Source organism: Pristiophorus japonicus, chromosome 6 (genome assembly GCF_044704955.1).
Source record: "Pristiophorus japonicus isolate sPriJap1 chromosome 6, sPriJap1.hap1, whole genome shotgun sequence".
In the NCBI taxonomy this organism is placed as follows: domain Eukaryota; kingdom Metazoa; phylum Chordata; class Chondrichthyes; family Pristiophoridae; genus Pristiophorus; species Pristiophorus japonicus.
In genome coordinates, this window is record NC_091982.1 from 71,679,715 (window position 1) to 71,698,320 (window position 18,606).

Below are 18,606 nucleotides of genomic sequence, written 5' to 3' on the forward strand. Positions count from 1 at the left end.
GGATTTGAGTACAGGGGCAGGGAGGTGTTACTACAGTTGTACAGGGCCTTGGTGAGGCCACACCTGGAGTATTGTGTACAGTTTTGGTCTCCTAACTTGAGGAAGGACATTCTTGCTATTGAGGGAGTGCAGCGGAGGTTCACCAAACTGATTCCCGGGATGGTGGGACTGACATATCAAGAAAGACTGGATAAACTGGGCTTGTATTCACTGGAGTTCAGAAGAATGAGAGGGAATCTCATAGAAATGTTTAAAATTCTGACGGGTTTAGACAGGTTAGATGCAGGAAGAATGTTCCCAATGTTGTGGAAGTCCAGAACCAGGGTTCACAGTCTAAGGATAAGGGGTAAGCCATTTAGGACCGAGATGAGGAGAAACTTCTTCACCCAGAGAGTGGTGAGCCTGTGGAATTCTCTACCACAGAAAGTTGTTGAGGCCAATTCACTAAATATATTCAAAAAGGAGTTAGATGTAGTCCTTACTACTCGGGGGATCAAGGGATATGGCGAGAAAGCAGGAATGGGGTACTGAAGTTGCATGTTCAGCCATGAACTCATTGAATGGTGGTGCAGGCTCGAAGGTCCGAATGGCCTACTTCTGCACCAATTTTCTATGTTTCTATGTTTCCACCCTTCAAGATGTAGTTCAGGACCTGGAATAATACCAGTCTGCTGCACGGACCTGGTACGCACACATATCGCAGTGTGGGCTGGGTTGGAAGAGTGCAGAGCGATTCATTGCAAGGATGATAGCAACTTCAAGCTGTAACAACATGTCAATCATGTAGCTGTAGGTATTCTCAGTCATGTGTTCTGAAGTATTTAGAGCAAAGCTGCAAACTGGAATCAACTTGATATGGGGACTGGATAGTTAGTGATAGAATGACAAGTATGTAGGTCTTCCATTGCATGGTATAACGTGTACATTTTTTGAAAAAAAATAGGTCAATCCAACAACAGAGTGTGCCAACGCACTGCTGAAGATGACGTATTGTTCACACTGTCGCGGGTTACTTGCTGTTAAACCGTGTAACAGCTACTGCCTCAATGTCATGAAGGGTTGCTTGGCCAATCAGGCAGATTTGGACACAGAGTGGAACAATTTCATTGGTGAGTTTTTTTTTTAAGTTTCACGGTCAACCAAGATTAATACCTGTGGCGTTTAATTCCAACCGGTGGGTGAGGAGTGGGAGAGGGGTCTTGGGGGGGAGGAGGTGGGTGAGGAGGGGAGTAGAGGAGAAGAGGGCGGGGGGAGGGGTGTGGGGGAGAGGGAGAGGGGGTGGGAAGGGGGGAGGAGGGGAGGGGAGCAGAGAAGAGAGGTTGGTGGGGGGAAGAGAGGTGGGGAGGGGGGGGGGCGGAGAGAGGTTGGGGGGGGAGAGGTTAGGGTGAGGTGGAGGGAGAGAGAGGTTGGGATGAGGCGAGGAGAGGGGTTGGGGTGAGGGGGGAGAGAGTGGTTGGGGGGGGAGAGAGGAGAGGAGGAGCGGGGGAGGGTGAGGAGTGGGTGGGGAGGGGCAGGGAAGGGTGAGGAGGAGTGGGTGGGGAGGGGTGGAGGGAGTGGGTGGGGGGTGGTGGGGGTTGGGTGGAGAGGGGCTGGGGGATGGTGAGGGCAGTGGAGCTACGATAAACATTCACATGCGTTGGAACATTTCTCTCATATTGCTAACAGTCATAGCAGCAGGAGGACGCTTCTATTGGGTCAAGTTAATGTTGGGACTTGTGCCAAACTTTTACACAACATAGACTGTTTTCCCTCATTGAAGATGTGCAGCCTGTTTGTTTTTGATATCTGTGTCCTTCTCCTTCCCCTCACACACCGACCAGCAAAATCTTCCAACATGGGAGCCCATCAGTCTCTAGCTGGCAGTGAGAATCTGTGTATAGCCCTTGGTAAAATACTGCTTCCCCGTATCCTTCAGTCAAGGCCATGATGGCTCTGCTGGGAGCTGAATGTATTTTGTATATCAGCTGCCAGCAATCACTGACATGCCTAAGCTGTGATGCACATCATTCCATGGCACTTGAAGGAATAGAGTGCACATCAGCACAGCATTCCCATGCTCTTCTGCATGGCCTGGCTGCCTTTAAGTTTACAAAGGCGCCAAACAACCACAAGAATTGGTTTTATGTTTCTTTACTGATGTGATGTGAAAGGTTGTAATGTGGCTCACGTTTGTACTGTGTGGGAAAAGTTCAAGAAACATTAAACATCAACCTTATGTTCACATCCTTTATTCATAATTTTGTGTTTGATACCAAGGGAAAGAAATGTAAAAAGGCAGCCTCAAGTGAATCAGAAGGTTCTGCAGGGGCAGCACTGAGGGAGGGCAGCACTGAGGGAGCGCCGCGCTGTCGGAGGGGCAGCACTGAGGGAGCGCCGCGCTGTCGGAGGGGCAGCACTGAGGGAGCGCCGCGCTGTCGGAGGGGCAGCACTGAGGGAGCGCCGCGCTGTCGGAGGGGCAGCACTGAGGGAGCGCCGCGCTGTCGGAGGGGCAGCACTGAGGGAGCGCCGCGCTGTCGGAGGGGCAGCACTGAGGGAGCGCCACGCTGTCGGAGGGGCAGCACTGAGGGCGCGCCACGCTGTCGGAGAGGCAGCACTGAGGGAGCGGCGCGCTGTCGGAGGGGCAGCACTGAGGGAGCGGCGCGCTGTCGGAGGGGCAGCACTGAGGGCGCGCCGCGCTGTCGGAGGGGCAGCACTGAGGGAGCGGCGCGCTGTCGGAGGGGCAGCACTGAGGGAGCGGCGCGCTGTCGGAGGTGCAGCACTGAGGGAGCGGCGCGCTGTCGGAGGTGCAGCACTGAGGGAGCGGCGCGCTGTCGGAGGTGCAGCACTGAGGGAGCGGCGCGCTGTCGGAGGGGCAGCACTGAGGGAGCGGCGCGCTGTCGGAGGGGCAGCACTGAGGGAGCTCCGCGCTGTCGGAGATGCAGCACTGAGGGAGCGGCGCGCTGTCGGAGGGGCAGCACTGAGGGAGCGGCGCGCTGTCGGAGGGGCAGCACTGAGGGAGCGGCGCGCTGTCGGAGGGGCAGCACTGAGGGAGCGCCGCGCTGTCGGAGGGGCAGCACTGAGGGAGCGGCGCGCTGTCGGAGGGGCAGCACTGAGGGAGCGGCGCGCTGTCGGAGGGGCAGCACTGAGGGAGCGCCGCGCTGTCGGAGGGGCAGTACTGAGGTGTAATCATTTAGATCAGGCCCCATCTGATGAAAATTAAACAACCAGTCACAAACATAGCAACCAATTCGCACAGTTCCACAAACAGTTAATCTGCTTTTGTGCTGTTGGTCGAAGGCTAATTGTGGTCCAGGACACTGGGAGAACTCCCCTGCTGCTTTTCGAACACTGCTATGAATGGGATATTTTATGTGCACCTAAACCGGCAGACATGGTCTGAGTTTAATGTCTTATCCAAGTGCACAGTGTGAGGCTGACATTGTGCTTCAGTATACAGACAGTATGTTGAACACGTAACAGCGAAGTTTGGAATGTAGATTTAAAATTAATTGTTTAAAAGTAAACTTGTTGCAGGAAAAACATTTGTTGTAGAACCTGTGTGCAGTGGAGATGCTTTCGGGTTATGGGAAATCTGCTGCATCTTTTTGTATCAAATCATATTTTAATCACAAAGCATCAGTAGTAGATTTTTCAAATTAGTTACACCTGATTTTTGGGAGTAAAAGTAGCGTAACGGGGTAAGAACACTGCTGGACAGATACCCAGTTGTCGTTGTGCCTAATTTTGGGACTGGATGCTTGGTTACAGGAGCTTCTGTTCGTTTGTGAGGGGAGGGGCTACGGTAATGAGTGCACAATAATGTCATGACAAAAACATAATTTCAGCTGATACTGTTTCCTTTACCAATCCATTCAACCTGTTGGGGTTTCTAGGAATGGTGCTTCCATGGGCCAGTTGGTATATCGATTGCTGCCATGTCAGGCTGCTGCTGAAATTTTTCTCAGTTGATACCCATTACTTCGTGGCTGTAGTGCTATGCTGCCTTTTTTTAATCACCTGCTGCCATGTCTCAGTCGGCGTTTTAGTCACAACTTCAATTCGAGCTATTCATGAGCAGTGTGAAAAAGTGAACTGAGTTTATCTTTGAGGAAAGAATTGAAGATTTTGGAGTGAAGAAAGTTATAGAATCCATAGAATGGTTAGAGCACAGAAGGAGGCCATTCGGCCTATTGTGTGGTCTTACCAGGGCCCTATCGAGTCTGTGCCTGCTCTCTGCCAGAACACTTCAGCTACTCCCACCATTTCCCCATAGCCCTACAATTTTTTTCCTTCAGGTACTTATAGGAACATAAGAAATAGGAGCAGGAGTAGAGCCTGCTCCACCATTCAATAAGATCACGGCTGATCTTCGACCTCAACTCCACTTTCCAGCTCTATCTCCATATCCCTTGATTCACAAAATGCAAAAATCTATTGCTCTCTGTCTTGAATATACTCAACGATTCAGCCTCTACAGGCCTCTGGGGCAGAGAATTCCAAAGATTCACCACCCTCTGAGTGAAGAAATTTCTCCTTATCTCAGTCCTAAATGGTCAACCCCTTATCCTGAGACTGTGACTCCTGGTTCTAGACTCCCCAGCCCGGGGAAACATCCTCCCTGCATCTACCCTGTCAAGCACTGTAAGAATTTTGTATGTTTCAATGAGATCACTTCTCATTATTCTAAACTCTAGACAATATAGGCCCAGTCTACTCAATGTCTCCTCATAGGGCACTGCCCCCATCCCAGGAACCCCCTCCCCATCTGTGGTTGGAAAAATGCTGAAGTCCATCATTAAGGAAGTAGTAGCAGCACATTTAGAAAATCACAATACAGTCAGGCAGCGTCAGCATGGTTTTATGAACGGGAAATCATGTTTGGCAAATTTGCTGGAATTCTTTGAGGATGTAACGTGCAGGGTAGATAAAGGGGAACCAGTGGATGTGTACTTAGATTTCCAGAAAGCATTCGATAAGGTGCCACACAAAAGGTTACTGCACAAGACAAGAGATCATGGGATTGGGGGTCATATATTAGCATAGTTAGAGGATTAGCTCACTAACTGAAAATAGAGAGTCGGGATAAATGGGTCATTTTCAGGTTAGCAAACTGTAACTAGTGGGGTGCCACAGGGATCAGTGCTGGGGCCTCAACTATTTACAATCTATATTAATGACTTGGCTGAAGGGGCCATGTGTAATGTAGCCAAATTTGCCGATGATACAAAGATAGGTGGGAAAGCAAATTGTGAGGAGGACGCAAAGAATCTACAAAGGGATATAGACAGGCTCAGTGAGTGGGCAAAAATTTGGCAGATGGAGTATAATGTAGGAATATGTGAGGTTATCTACTTTGGTCGGAAAAATAAAAAAGCATATTATTTAAATGGGGAGCGATTACAAAATGCTGCAGTACAGAGCGATCTGGGGGTTCTTGTACATGAAACGAAAAAGTTAGTATGCAGCTACAGCAAGTAATTAGGAAGGCAAATGGAATTGCAAGGGGGATGGAGTATCAAAGTAGGGACGTCCTGCACCAACTGTACAGGGTAACAGGGTATTGGCGAGACCACACCTGGAGTACTGCGTACAGTTTTGGTCTCCTTATTTAAGGAAGGATATACTTGCATCGGAAGCAGTTCAGGGAAGGTTCACGAGGTTGATTCCGAGATGAAGAGGATGTCATATGAAGAAAGGTTGAGCAGTTTGGGCCTATATTCATTGAAGTTTAAAAGAATGAGAATGAAACATATAGGGTTCTGAGGGGGCGTGACAGGGTAGATGCAGAGAGGATGTATCCCCTCATGGGGGAATCTGGAACTAGGGGGCATAGTTTCAGAATAAGGGGTCGCCCATTTAAAACAGAAATGAGGAGGAATTTCTTGGTCATGAATCTTTGGAATTCTCTACCCCAGAGAGTTGTAGAGAATATATAATTATATTATATATTCAATATAATCATTGAATATATTTAAGGTGGAGATAGACGGATTTTTGAGCGATAAGGGAGTCGAGGGGGTTATGGGGAGCAAGCAGGGAAGTGGAGTTGAGGCCGGGATCAGATCAGCCATGATCTTATTAAATGGTGGAGCAGGCTTGAGGGGCCAAATGGCCGACTCCTGCTCCTATTTCTTATGTTCTTATGAATCAGTCTGGTGCACTCCCTCTATGGCAAGTATATTCTTCCTTCGGTAAGGAGACCCAAACTGTACACAATACTCCAGGTGCGGTCTCACCAAGGCCCGATATAATTGCAGTAAGACGTTTTTACTCTTATACTCAAACCCTCTTGTAATAAAGGCCAACATATCATTTGCTTTCTTAATAGCTTGCTGTACCTGCAGGTTAACTGTCAGTGATTGGTGTACAAGGACACCCAGGTCCCTCTGAATACCAACATTTCACAATCTCTCACCATTTAAACAATACTCTGCTTTCCTATTTTTCCACCAAAGTGGATAACTTCACATTTCTCCACATTATATTCCATTTGCCATGTTCTTGCCCACTCACTCAGCCTGTCTATATCCCCTTGAAGCCTCTTTGCATCCTCTTCACAACTTGACATTCCCACCTAGCTTTGTATCAACAGTAAACTTGGACATATTATATTTGGTCCCCTTATCCAAATCATTGATATAGATTGTGAATAGCTGGGGCCCCAGCACTGATCCTTGCGGCACCCCACTGCGGGCCTGCCACATCCAGTCAGAATGGTGATGTTGTAATTAAACAATTAACGGATGGAGGAAGCCAGATGAATATCCCCATCCTAAATGATGGCGGAGTCCAGCACACAAGTGCAAAAGACAAGGCTGAAGCGTTTGCAACCATATTCAGCCAGAAGTGGCGAGTGGATGATCCATATCGGTCTCCACCATCACAGAAACCAGTCTTCAGCCAATTCGATTCACTCCATGTGATATCAAGAAACGGCTGAGCGCACTGGATACAGCAAAGGCTATGGGCCCCGACAACATCCTGATTGTCGTGCTGAAGATTTGTGCTCCAGAACTAGGCGCACCTTTGGCCAAGCTGTTCCAGTACAGCTACAACACTGATGTCTACCCAACATTGTGGAAAACTGCCCAGGTATGTCCTGTTCACCATTGACCAGAAACTTAACTGGACCAGCCACACACATACTGTGGCAACAAGAGCAGGTCAGAGGCTGGGTATTCTGCGGCGAGTGTCTCACCTCCTGACTCCCCAAAGCAGGACAAATTCACTGCCAATTACCACCCACCAGTCTACACTCAATCATCAGCAAAGTGATGCAAAGTGTCGTCGACAGTGCTATCAAGCGGCACTTACTCACTAATAACCTGCTCACCGATGCCCAGTTTGGGTTCCGCCTGAACCACTCGGCTTCAGACCTCATTACAGCCTTGGTCCAAACATGGACAAAAGAGCTGAATTCCAGAGGTGAGAGTGACTGCCCTTGGCATCAAGGAACCCTAGAAAAATTGAAGTTAATGGGAATAGGGAAAAACTCTCCACTGGATGGAGTCATACAAAGGAAGATGGTTGTGGTTGTTGGAGGTCAATCATCCCAGCCCAAGGACGTCGCTGCAGGAGTTCCTCACGGCAGTATCCTAGGCCCAACCATCTTCAGCTGCTTCATCAATGACCTTCCCTCCATCATAAGGTTAGAAGTGGGGATGTTCGCTGATGACTGCACTGTGTTCAGTACCATTCACAACTCCTCAGATAATGGAGCAGTCCATACCTGCATGCAGCAAGACCTGGACAATATTCAAGCTTGGGCTGATAAGTGGCAAGTAACATTCACTACACACAAGTGGCAGGCAATGACCATCTCCAACAAGCGAGAGTCTAACCATCTCCTCTTGATATTCAACGGCATTACCATTGCCGAATCCCCCCCCATCAACATCCTGGGGGTCACTATTGACCAGAAACTTAACTGGACCAGCCACACAAATACTGTGGCTACAAGAGCCGGTCAGAGGCTGGGTATTCTGCGGCGACTGTCTCACCACCTGACTCCCCAAAGCCTTTCCACCATCTACAAGGCACAAGTCAGGAGTGTGATGGAACACTCTGCACTTGCCTGGATGAGTGCAGCTCCAACAACACTCGAAGCTTGACACCATCAAGGACAAAGCAGCCGCTTGATTGGCACCCCATCCACCATCTTAAACATTCACTCCCTCCACCACCGGCGCACCGTGGCTGCAGTGTGTACCATCTACAAGATGCGCTACAGCAACTCGCCAAGGCTTCTTCGGCAACATCTTCCAAAACCGCGACCTCTACCGCCTAGAAGGACAAGGACAAGGGCAGCAGGTGCATGGGAACACCACCACCTCTAACTCGCACACCATCCTGACTTGGAAATATATCTCCGTTCCTTCATCGTCGCTGGGTCAAAATTCTAGAACTCCCTCCCTAACAGCACTGTGGGAGCACCTTCACCACATGGACTGCAGCGGTTCAAGAAGGCGGCTCACCACCATCTTCTCAAGGGCAGTTAGGGAGGGGCAATAAATGCCGGCCTTGCCAGTGATGCCCACATCTCGGCTCGAATTTTTTTTAAAGTTCGCCCTGCTATCTGACACTCTTTTCTGTCCGTTACCCAATCCTCAATCCAGGCTAGTATATTACCCCCAATCTCATGAGCCCTAATTTTGTTTAATAACCTCTTGTCTGGCACCTTAATGAATGCCTTCTGAAAATACAAATACACCACATCCACTAGTTCCCCCCCTTATCTATTCTGCTAGTTACAACCTCAAAAAACTCAAAACAGATTTGTCAAACATGATTTCCCTTTCATAAATCCATGTTAACTCTGCCCAATCCTATTATTATTTTCTAGGTGCCCTGTTACCACGTCTTTAATAATAGATTCTAGCATTTTCCCTATGACTGATGTCAGGTTAACTGGTCTGTAGTTCCCCGTTTCCTCTCTCCCTCCTTTCTTAAATAGCGGGGTTACATTAGCTACCTTCCAATATGCGGGAACCGTTCTAGAATATATGGAATTTTGGAAGATGACAACCAATGCATCCATTATCTCTATCGCCACCTCTTTCAAAACACTAGGATGTGGGCCAGGGGATCAATCCCATTAATTTCACCAGTACCCTTTTTTTTAAAACTAATCCTAGTTTTTTTCAGTTCCTCATTTTCGCTAGACCCTTGATTCTCCACTATTTCTGGAGTTTTTTGTGTCTTCCGTGAAGAGAGACACAAAGTATTTGTTTAATTTCTCAGCCATTTTGGTATTTCCCATTATAATTTCTCCTGTCTCGGCCTGCATGGGACCCACATTTACTTTAGCTAATCTTTTCCTTTATACATACCTGTTGAAGCTTTATCAGTCTGTTTTTGTCACTCATTTTATTTTCCCTTTATCAAGTTGGTCGCCGTATTATAGGAAGGATGTGATTGCACTAGAAAGGATGCTGGGATGCTGCCTGGAATGGAGAATCTTAGTTATGAGGACAAATTGGATAGACTGAGTTTGTTCTCATATTGGAACAGAGGGGATTGAGAGGTGACCCCATTGAGGTGTACATAATTTTGAGGAGCCTGGATATAGTGGATAGCAAGGGCCTATTTCTCTTGGTGGAGGGGTCAGTTACGAGAGGGCATAGTCTTAAGATGGTTGGTGGAAGGTTCAGAGGGGATTGGAGGGGAGGCTTCTTCAGGCAGAAGGTTGTGGGGGTCTGGAACTCGTTGCCTGGAAGGGTGGTGGATGCAGAAACCCTCACCACATTTAAAAGGTGCTTGAATGGGCACTTGTTGAAGTGCCGTAACATGCACGGTTACAGACATTGGGCCCGAGTTTCCACATGATTTGCGCCTGATTTTTAGGAGCAACTGGTGGAGAACGGACTATCTTAGAAATCGCAATTCTCCACATTTTTTTTTCTGCAGTTCTAGTCAGTTAGAACAGTTTCACTTTGGAACAGAATTTTTTCTTCAAAAGGGGGCGTGTCCGGCCACTGACGCCTGATTTCAAAGTTTCCACAGTGAAAACGTACTCCAAACTAACTTAGAATGGAGCAAGTGAAGATTTTTGTAGAACTGAAAAAACCTTGTCTACACATTAAAAAATCAGGCGCAGGTTACAAATTAGGCGTCCAGAACGAGGTGGGGGGGGGGGAGGGGGGGAAGGGAAGTCATTAAATTCTACAATAAATCCTTATTTATACTTATACAAATATTTTACAAATAAATCCAACCTGAATAAAAATTTATAAGCAAAGAAAAGATTAAATAAACCATCTTCCTACCTGTGTGAAAGTGCTTCAGCCAGGGAGAATGCTGCAGCAAGCCTCACAAGTTGAGGCAGCTGTTCGTTCCCGGTGGGGGGGGTGGGGGAAAGGAGGCAGCCGTTCCCGACGGCGGGCGGGGCGGGGGAAGGAGACAGTGAGAAGGCTGCAGGAAGCCTCACAAGTTCAGCAGCCATTTCCCGACGGCAGGGGGGGAGGCCGTCGGGAAACGACTGCCTCAACTTTCTGAGGCTTCCTGCAGCCTTCTCACTGCTGCAGGAAGCCTCAGTGCTGATGTGCTGATGGCAATGTGCTTTTATTAAAAAATGTTCAAAAATGTTCAAAAATGTTCAAAAATTAAACAGCTACAAAGAACTACAAAAATGGCTGAGTGCCAATGTTTCCTTCACACTGCGCGTGCGCGAACGCTCCAATGCGCACGCGCAGGGTTGCCGGCAGGAAAAAAACTCATTTAAATGATACCCGCCCCCTCCCACTTACAAAATCGGCGCGAGTGGTCGGCTCCGCCCCCCCCTGGGCGCCCGCCAAGCAGACATGGAGCTGCAGGGCGCTCCAGAATCGCGTGTTTTTTTTCCGGCACCGTTTTTTATCGTGTGGAAACTTGGGGCCCTAGAGCTGGTAATTGGGATTAGACTAGATAACCTCTTGTTGGCTGGCATAGACACGATGGTAAGTACTTCAGGGAATTGAATACGGCCAGAGTGATCTCCTGGACTAGTTTTGATTGCCTGGATGGGTCGGAGAGGAATTTTTCCCCGCAATTGGCCTGGGTTTTTATCTGTTTTTTGCCCCTCCCAGGAGATCACATGGCTTCAGTTGGGGTGGAGTGTCGCAGTTGTGGGGCGGACTGGTTGGGCTGGGTGCTCTTTACCTTTCCACCATTGTTCATTGGTTTATATGTAACCTTCAGGGCTGCTGACCGAGGGCCGTGCGGCTGTTTGTCAGCCGACGCGGACATGATGGGCCAAAATGAACACCTTCTGCACTATTTCTAAGTTCTTGGTCCTCCGTTGCTGAATTCTAAAATCCTCAGGTTTACTACTCTTTTTGGCAACATTATAAGCCTCTTCTTTTGATCTAATACTATTTTTAACTTCTCTTGTTAGCCACGGTTGAACCACTTTTCCTATGGGGCTTTTGTGCCTTAAAGGAATGTATATTTATTGTAAATTTTGTATTAATTCTTTAAATGCTACCTATTGTTTGTCTACTGTCATACCTTTTAATGTAGTTTCCCAATCTACCTTAGCCAACTCGCCCTTCATCCCTACACAGTTTGCTTTGTTTAGATTGAAGACCCTAGATTCGGATTCAACAAAATCACTTTCAAACCCAATTCCCTTTTGAAAGCCACGATTGAATCTACCTCCACCACCCTTTCAGGCAGTGCATTCCAGATCCTAACCGTTGTATAACAAAGTTTTTCCTCGTGTTGTCTTTGGTTCTTCTGCCAATCACCTTAAATCTGTGTCCTCTGGTTCTCAACCCTTCCGCCAATGGGAACAGTTTCTCTCTATCTACTCTGCCCAGACCCCTCATGATTTTGAACACCTCGATCAAATCTCCTCTCAACCTTCTCTGTTCCAAGGAGAACAACCCCAGCTTCTCCAGTCTATCCACATCACTGAAGTCCCTCATCCCTGAAACCTTTCTTGTAAATCTTTTCTGCACCCTCTCTAAGGCCTTCACATCCTTCCTAAAGTGCGGTGCCCAGAATTGGACACAATACTCCAGTTGAGTCCGAACCAGTGTTTTATAAAGGTTCATCAAAACTTGCTTATTTTTGTGTACTCCTGCCCCCCCGACCCCCGTATGCTTTTTTAGCAGCTTTCTCAACCTGCCCTGCCACCTTTCATGATTTGTGCCCATATACCCCCAGGTGTCTCTGTTCATGCACTCCCTGTAGGATTGTACCCTTTAGTTTATATTGCCTCAGCCTATTCCTACTAAAATGTATCACTTCGCTCTTTTCTGTGTTAAATTTTATCTGTCCATTACAACAGCCTGTCTCTGTCCTCTTGAAGTCTATCACTATCCTCCTCACTATTTTGCTGTCACTTAGCAAATTTTGTATCCATTCTGCCACTGTCCCTTTTATTCCATAGGCTTCAACTTCGCTGGCAAGCCTATTATGTGGCACTTTGTCGAACGTCTTTTGGAACTCCGTGCACACTACCTCAACCGCATTACCCTCATCCACCCTATGTTATCTCATCAAAAAAACTTAATCAAGTTAGTTTGCCTGTAACAAATCAGTGCTGGCTTTTCTTAATTAATCCACACTTGTCCAAGTGACTGTTAAGTTTGTCCCTGAATATGGTTTCTAAAAGCTTCCCCACAACCGAGGTTAATCTGACTGGCCTGTAATTGCTGGATTTATCATAGAATTATAGAAAATTATCCTTGTACCCTTTTTTTGAACAAGGGTGTAACATTTGCAATTCTCCAGTCCTCTGGCACCAGCCCCGTATCTAAGGAGGATTGGAAGATTACGGCCAGTACCTCCGCCATTTCCACCTTTACTTCCCTCAGCGTCCTAGGATGCAGCCCATCCGGCCCTGGTGACTTATCTACTTTAACTACAGCCAGCCGTTCTAGTACCACCTCTTGATCAATATTTATCCCATCCAGTATTTCCACTGCCTCCTCTTTCACTATGACTTTGGCAGAATCTTCCTTGGTGAAGACAGATGCAAAGTACTCATTTAATACCTCAGCCCTGCCCTCTGCCTCTATGCCTAGGTCTGCATTTTGGTCCCTAATCGGCCCCAACCCTCCTCTTACCACCCATTTACTATTTATATGCTGATAGAAGATCTTAAGATTCCCTTTTATGTTAGCTGCCAATCTATTCTCATATCCTCTCTTTGCCCCTCTATTTCCTTTTTCACTTCCCCTCTGAACTTTCTATATTCAGCCTGATTCTCACTTGTATTCTCAACCTGACATCTGTCATACGCCCCCTTTTTCTGCTTCATCTTGCTCTCTATCTCTTTCGTCATCCGGGGAGCTCTGGCTTTAGTTGCCCGACCTTTCCCCCTCGTGGGAATGTACTGTGATTGTACCCGAACCATCTCCTCTTTAAAGGCAGCCCATCGTTCAGTTACAGTTTTGTCTGCCAATCTTTGATTCCAATTTACCCGGGCCTTAATCAATACTGCTACACTACCTATCTTTCCTTCCCTATCTTTCCTGACACCAGGAATATTTAGAACCCAATCCTGCCCTTTTTTTGAGCCAGGTCTCCGTTATCGCCACAGCATCATATTCCCATGTGGCTTTTTGTGGCTGCAGCTCATTAACCCTCTATACCATGCTTCATGCGTTTACACGCATGCACTGTCAACCTGTCTTAGACCTTCTATTCTTTCTTAGTCTGACCTCACTTAATGCTGTCCTATTTCTTACTCTGTGATTATCTGCACAAACATGTTTGTGTTCTTCTACACCTGCACTGTCTTAAGAAATAGATGTCGGCCATTTGGCCCCTCGAGCCTGCTCCGCCATTTAATACGATCATGACTGATCTGATCTTGGGCTCAGCTCCACTTCACTGCCTGCTCCCCATAACCCTTTACTCCCCTATCGCTCAAAAATCTGTCTATCGCCGCCTTAAATCTATTCAATGACTCTGCCTCAACAGCTCTCTGGGGCAGAGAATTCCACAGATTTCCAATCCTCCGAGAGAAGAAATTCCTCATCTCGGTTCTAAATGGGCGACCCCTTATTCTGAGACTATGCGCCCCCCCCCAGTTCTAGATTTCCCCACAAGGGGAAACATCCTCTCTGTCGAGCCGCCTCAGAATCTTACACAGTACTCTAGGTTTGGTCTCACCAATACCCTGTACCCTGTAGTAGCAGGACTTCCCTGTTTGATGCCCCATCCCCCTCTACACCCGCAGTGTCGCCGAGGCCGCGCATGCGCAACACCCCGCAGTTGCGGCATGCAGTGCAGCGTGGGTCATGCTTTATTCAGCTCCAGGGGAGAAGGCCCGTCACTGGATCTTTGCTGGCTGTGGTGCAGGGGAAGAGAATTGGAGAGAGGGTGGAGGAGAGAGAGGGAATCGGAGAGAGGAAAGCGAAGAAATCGGATGGGGGGGGAGGGGGATGGAGAGAGATGTGGGGGTGGGCAGGATCGGAGGCGGGGAGAGAGAAAGAGAGAGAATCGGAGGGGTAGAGAGATCCAGATAGTTATACGGATCACGTTCTTCCAACTCCACGCCCTTGACACTGCACCACGTTCTCTGTTGACCTGGTTGATTTCTCGACAAGCTCGGTGCATGTGTGACAAGTGACATCATCGGACTGGACGAAATCTGGAAGTTGCGACACTGTCACTATTGACTTCATAGAACCTGTAAACAATCTGTGACCCACACACAGTGCCCCATCTATGGGGGGGGGGGGGCGGGGTTTAAGGTCAGGAACTTGTTGCTGGGAGGAGGTCATGAATCCGGGGGGTGGAAGTTGGGCAGGGGGAGAAGGTCAGGATACTGGTGGGTGAGGGAGAATGTCAGGCATTTGGACGGGGGCAGAATATCAGAAACTTTGGGGGAGGTCATCAGCAACATGGGCGGGGGAGGAGGTCAGGAACATGGGGGGGGTGGGGGAGGAGGTCAGGAACATGGGCGGGGGGAGGAGATCAGGAACATGGGCGGGGTTAGGAGAGGAGATCAGGAACTTGGGCGGGGTTAGAAGAGGAGATCAGGAACTTGGGCGGGGTTAGGAGAGGAGATCAGGAACTTGGGCGGGGTTAGGAGAGGAGATCAGGAACTTGGGCGGGGTTAGGAGAGATCATCAGGAACTTGTTTGTAGGTAGGAGAAGGTTTTAACCTGCGAGGGTGAGCGCTGTCTGTTGCAAGTGAGCTCTGTTCTGTCTGGAGTAGGCAGTCAGAATGGATCGAATTACACTTTGCAAAGGCACTAACTACGTAGGCAGGGAGGATCTAATTACACATTCCAGAAAAACTGCTGGGTGTGTCTTGTCCTCCCAAGGGGACCAATCAGCAATCAGGACTTGTCATCCAAGTGGACCAATCAAAGCTTTTGTTGTTGCGAATAAACTCATCCTTTCTTACTCTCGTAGTATCTGTCTCTCCCAATCCTTTGTGCGCCTTGTTTCTCCTTTCTAATGCTACATCCTGGTGCCCATCCCCTTGCTAAATTAATTTACACCCTCCAGTACAGCACCCAGAACTTCCCCCCCCCCCCCCCCCGGCGAGGATATTGGTCCCGGCTCTGTTCAGGTGCAATCTGTCCGGCCTGTCCAGGTCCCACCTCCCCCAGAAGCGGTCCCATGCCCCAGGAATCTAAAGCCATCTCACCAGCCACGCATTCATCTGCTCTATCCACCTATTACTGCACTCACTAGCTCATGGCACCAGGAGTAATCTGGAGATTACTACCTTCTCAGGTCCTGCTTATTATTCTTTTTCCTAGCTCCCTAAAATCTGCCTGCAGGACCTCATCCTTCTTTCTATCTGTCATTGGTCCCGATATGGACCATGGCCTCTGGATGTTCACCCTCTCCCTCAGAATGTCCTGTTGTTGAAATGTGTGGCGATTTCCTGTACTTCCCATTTCTTTTTACAGATGCAATGTTGATGGTTGCAGAGAGGTTGGACGGACCGTTCAACATTGAATCAGTCATGGAGCCCATTGATGTCAAGATTTCTGATGCAATCATGAACATGCAGGAGAACAGCATGCAGGTCTCTGAAAAGGTACGTTCATGATTTGGTGTCTGCTTTCCCATTAAACCGGGGGATTTTCAGAATTGTGCATTTCACCCTGTTCTACTACCCATGTAACACCCAACAAGCTCAGCTCCACAAAAGCACCAGCCTTTCCAGGGCAATCATTCTCTTTGTATTTTGTTAAAAGTATTTGAACATTTGAAGTTTAAAAAAAAAAATTATACAAGCACAGTTCATTGTTAAATGTTGGTACCTGGGTCATTAACTGTTAAATGTTGGTACCTGGGCCAAAGAAGAACATTCAAGCTGGTCCGAATGGAATGCATCCAAGGTTATGAAGAGAAGTAAGGGTGGAAATTGCAATCCCCGTCGATATGGGTTGGTGCCAGAGGACTGGAGGATTGCAAGTGCCAGAGGACTGGAGAGGGATAAACCCGGCAACTACAGGCCAGTCAGCTTAATGTCGGTGGTAGGAAATTTTAGAAACAATAATCCAGGACAAAATTAATTGGCATTTGGACAAGTATGGGATAATAAATGAAAGTCAGCACTGATTTGTTAAAAGCAAATAGTGTTTGACTAACTTGATCAAGTTCTTTGATGAAGTAATGGAGAAAGTTGATGAGTGTAGTGTAGTTGATGTGTATAAGGACTTTTAAAAGGAGTTTGATAAAGTACCACATAATGGACTTGTTAGCAAAATTGAAGCTTGTGGGATTAAAAAGAGAGTGGCATTATGGATACAAAATTGGCTAAGGGACAGAAAGCAGAGAGTAATAGTGAACGGTTGTTTATCGGGCTGGAGGGAAGCATGCAGTGCTGTTCCCCAGGGGTCAGTTGGGACCACTGCTCCTTTTGATGTATATTAATGACCTGGACTTGGGTAAACAGGGCATAATTTCAAAGTTAACAGATGACACGAAACTCAAATGTTGTAAACAATGAGGGCGATAGTAACAGACTTCAGGAAGATGTAGACTGGTGAAATGGGCAGACACATTTCAGATTAAATTTAATACAGAAGTGTGATGTGATTTATTTTGGTAGGTACAGTGAGAATACACAATATAAACTAAATGGTACAATTTTAAAGAGGGTGCAGGAACAGAGGGACCTGGGGATGTACGTACACAAATCTTTGTAGGTGGCAGGACAACGAGTAGGTTGTTTAAAAAAAGCATTTGGGATCCTTGGAATAGAGGAATAAAGTACAAAAACAAGGAAGATATGCTAAACCTTTATAAATCACTGGATAGGCCTCAGCTGGAGGAATGAGGCCAATTCTGGGCACAACACTAGGATGGATGTTGAGGCCTTGGAGAGGGTGCAGAAGAGATTTGCTAGAATGGTACCAGGGATGAGAGACTTCAGTTACATGGAGAAGCTGGGATTGTTCTCCTTAGAGCAGAGAGTTAAGAGGAGATTTGCTAGAGGTGTTCAAAATCCTGAGTGTTTTTAATAGAGTAGATAGAGAGAAACTGTTTCCAGTGGCAGAAGGGTCAGTAACCAGAGACACAGATTTAAAGTGATTGGCAAAAGAACCAGAGGCAACATGAGGAAACTTTTTTTTACGCAGCATGTTGTTGTGACCTGGAACGCCCTGCCCGAAAGTAATTTTAAAAAGGGAATTGGATAAATACTTAGGGGCCGAAATTGCCCTCCGCCCCAAACGGGGCACACTTACCGATTTTTAATGTTTTTCTCCACCCCAATCCATGGGGCAGAGACTTGACCGATATTGAGCACTAATTTTTATTTTGCAGCGGGGTGGTGTTGCGGGCGGCAGTGGGGCAGAAGTGCGGTTTTGGCAGGTCGACCGCCCTCCCAGTCATCAGTGCCATGCTGACAGTTCACAACATCTCTCCCCTTCAGTTACATGGGAAGGGCGCTGGAAACTCTGCATATATTTTAGTTAGGTCCACTGGGCCACAAGGGAGGGTTTCAGTCGGGCCAGCCTGTTGGTGGCCCGGCCGAACCCGTGGGTACCATTGTCAGGCTGACCTCGGAGCTGGCCGATGATTAAATTAAAATGGCAGCTGGGGCAGAGCGCCTCCCCTTTAAGGGCGGACGCGCCTCTGAGGCACACACAGCTTCCTGCCGGGGAAAGCTGTCGGGGGCACCAACCAGCAGACACTCTGCTTCCGCGGGGCAACTTCCCACGCGGATTGGCGCGTGCCCTACAGGGCGGCTACACGGGCAGCACAGTGACGATCACCGCAGGCAAAAAAATGGGGGACAATTTATTTTATGTCGGCGCCAACTCGGCAGTGAGTCCTTACCGACCCGAGGGCGCCTCAAGGTACGGTTCTTATAGAAAGGGGCAATTTCGGCCCCTTAGAATAGGCAATGTTACAGCACAGAAGGAAGCCATTCGGCCCATCGTGCTTGTGCTGGCTCTTTGGTAGAGCTATCCAATTAGTCCCACTCCCGTGCTTTCCCATAGGCCTGTATTTATTTTGCCTTCAGGTGTTACACAGAAGCCAGTCACCAGCCAATTTGATTCACTCCACGTGATTTCAAGAAACGGCTGAGCACACTGGATACGGCAAAGACTACGAACATACGAACAATGACAGACGGGTAAAGGCCATCTGCTCCATCCAGCCTGTCCCCCACAATTGCGGTACCTTGTGTATTACAACATATACACTCCACCCCACCCCAAA

General features: G+C 47.9%; 1 protein-coding gene across 1 annotated transcript in view; it reads left to right on the forward strand.

The window, feature by feature from the left end:
- LOC139265689 (glypican-4-like) overlaps positions 1 to 18,606 on the forward strand; it is a 193,151-nt gene that overhangs the window by 123,362 nt on the left and 51,183 nt on the right. The window contains exons 3-4 of the mRNA XM_070882936.1: positions 944 to 1,109; positions 15,837 to 15,967. Coding sequence (XP_070739037.1) covers positions 944 to 1,109; positions 15,837 to 15,967 — 297 coding nt within the window. The remainder of the gene's footprint in view (positions 1 to 943; positions 1,110 to 15,836; positions 15,968 to 18,606) is intronic.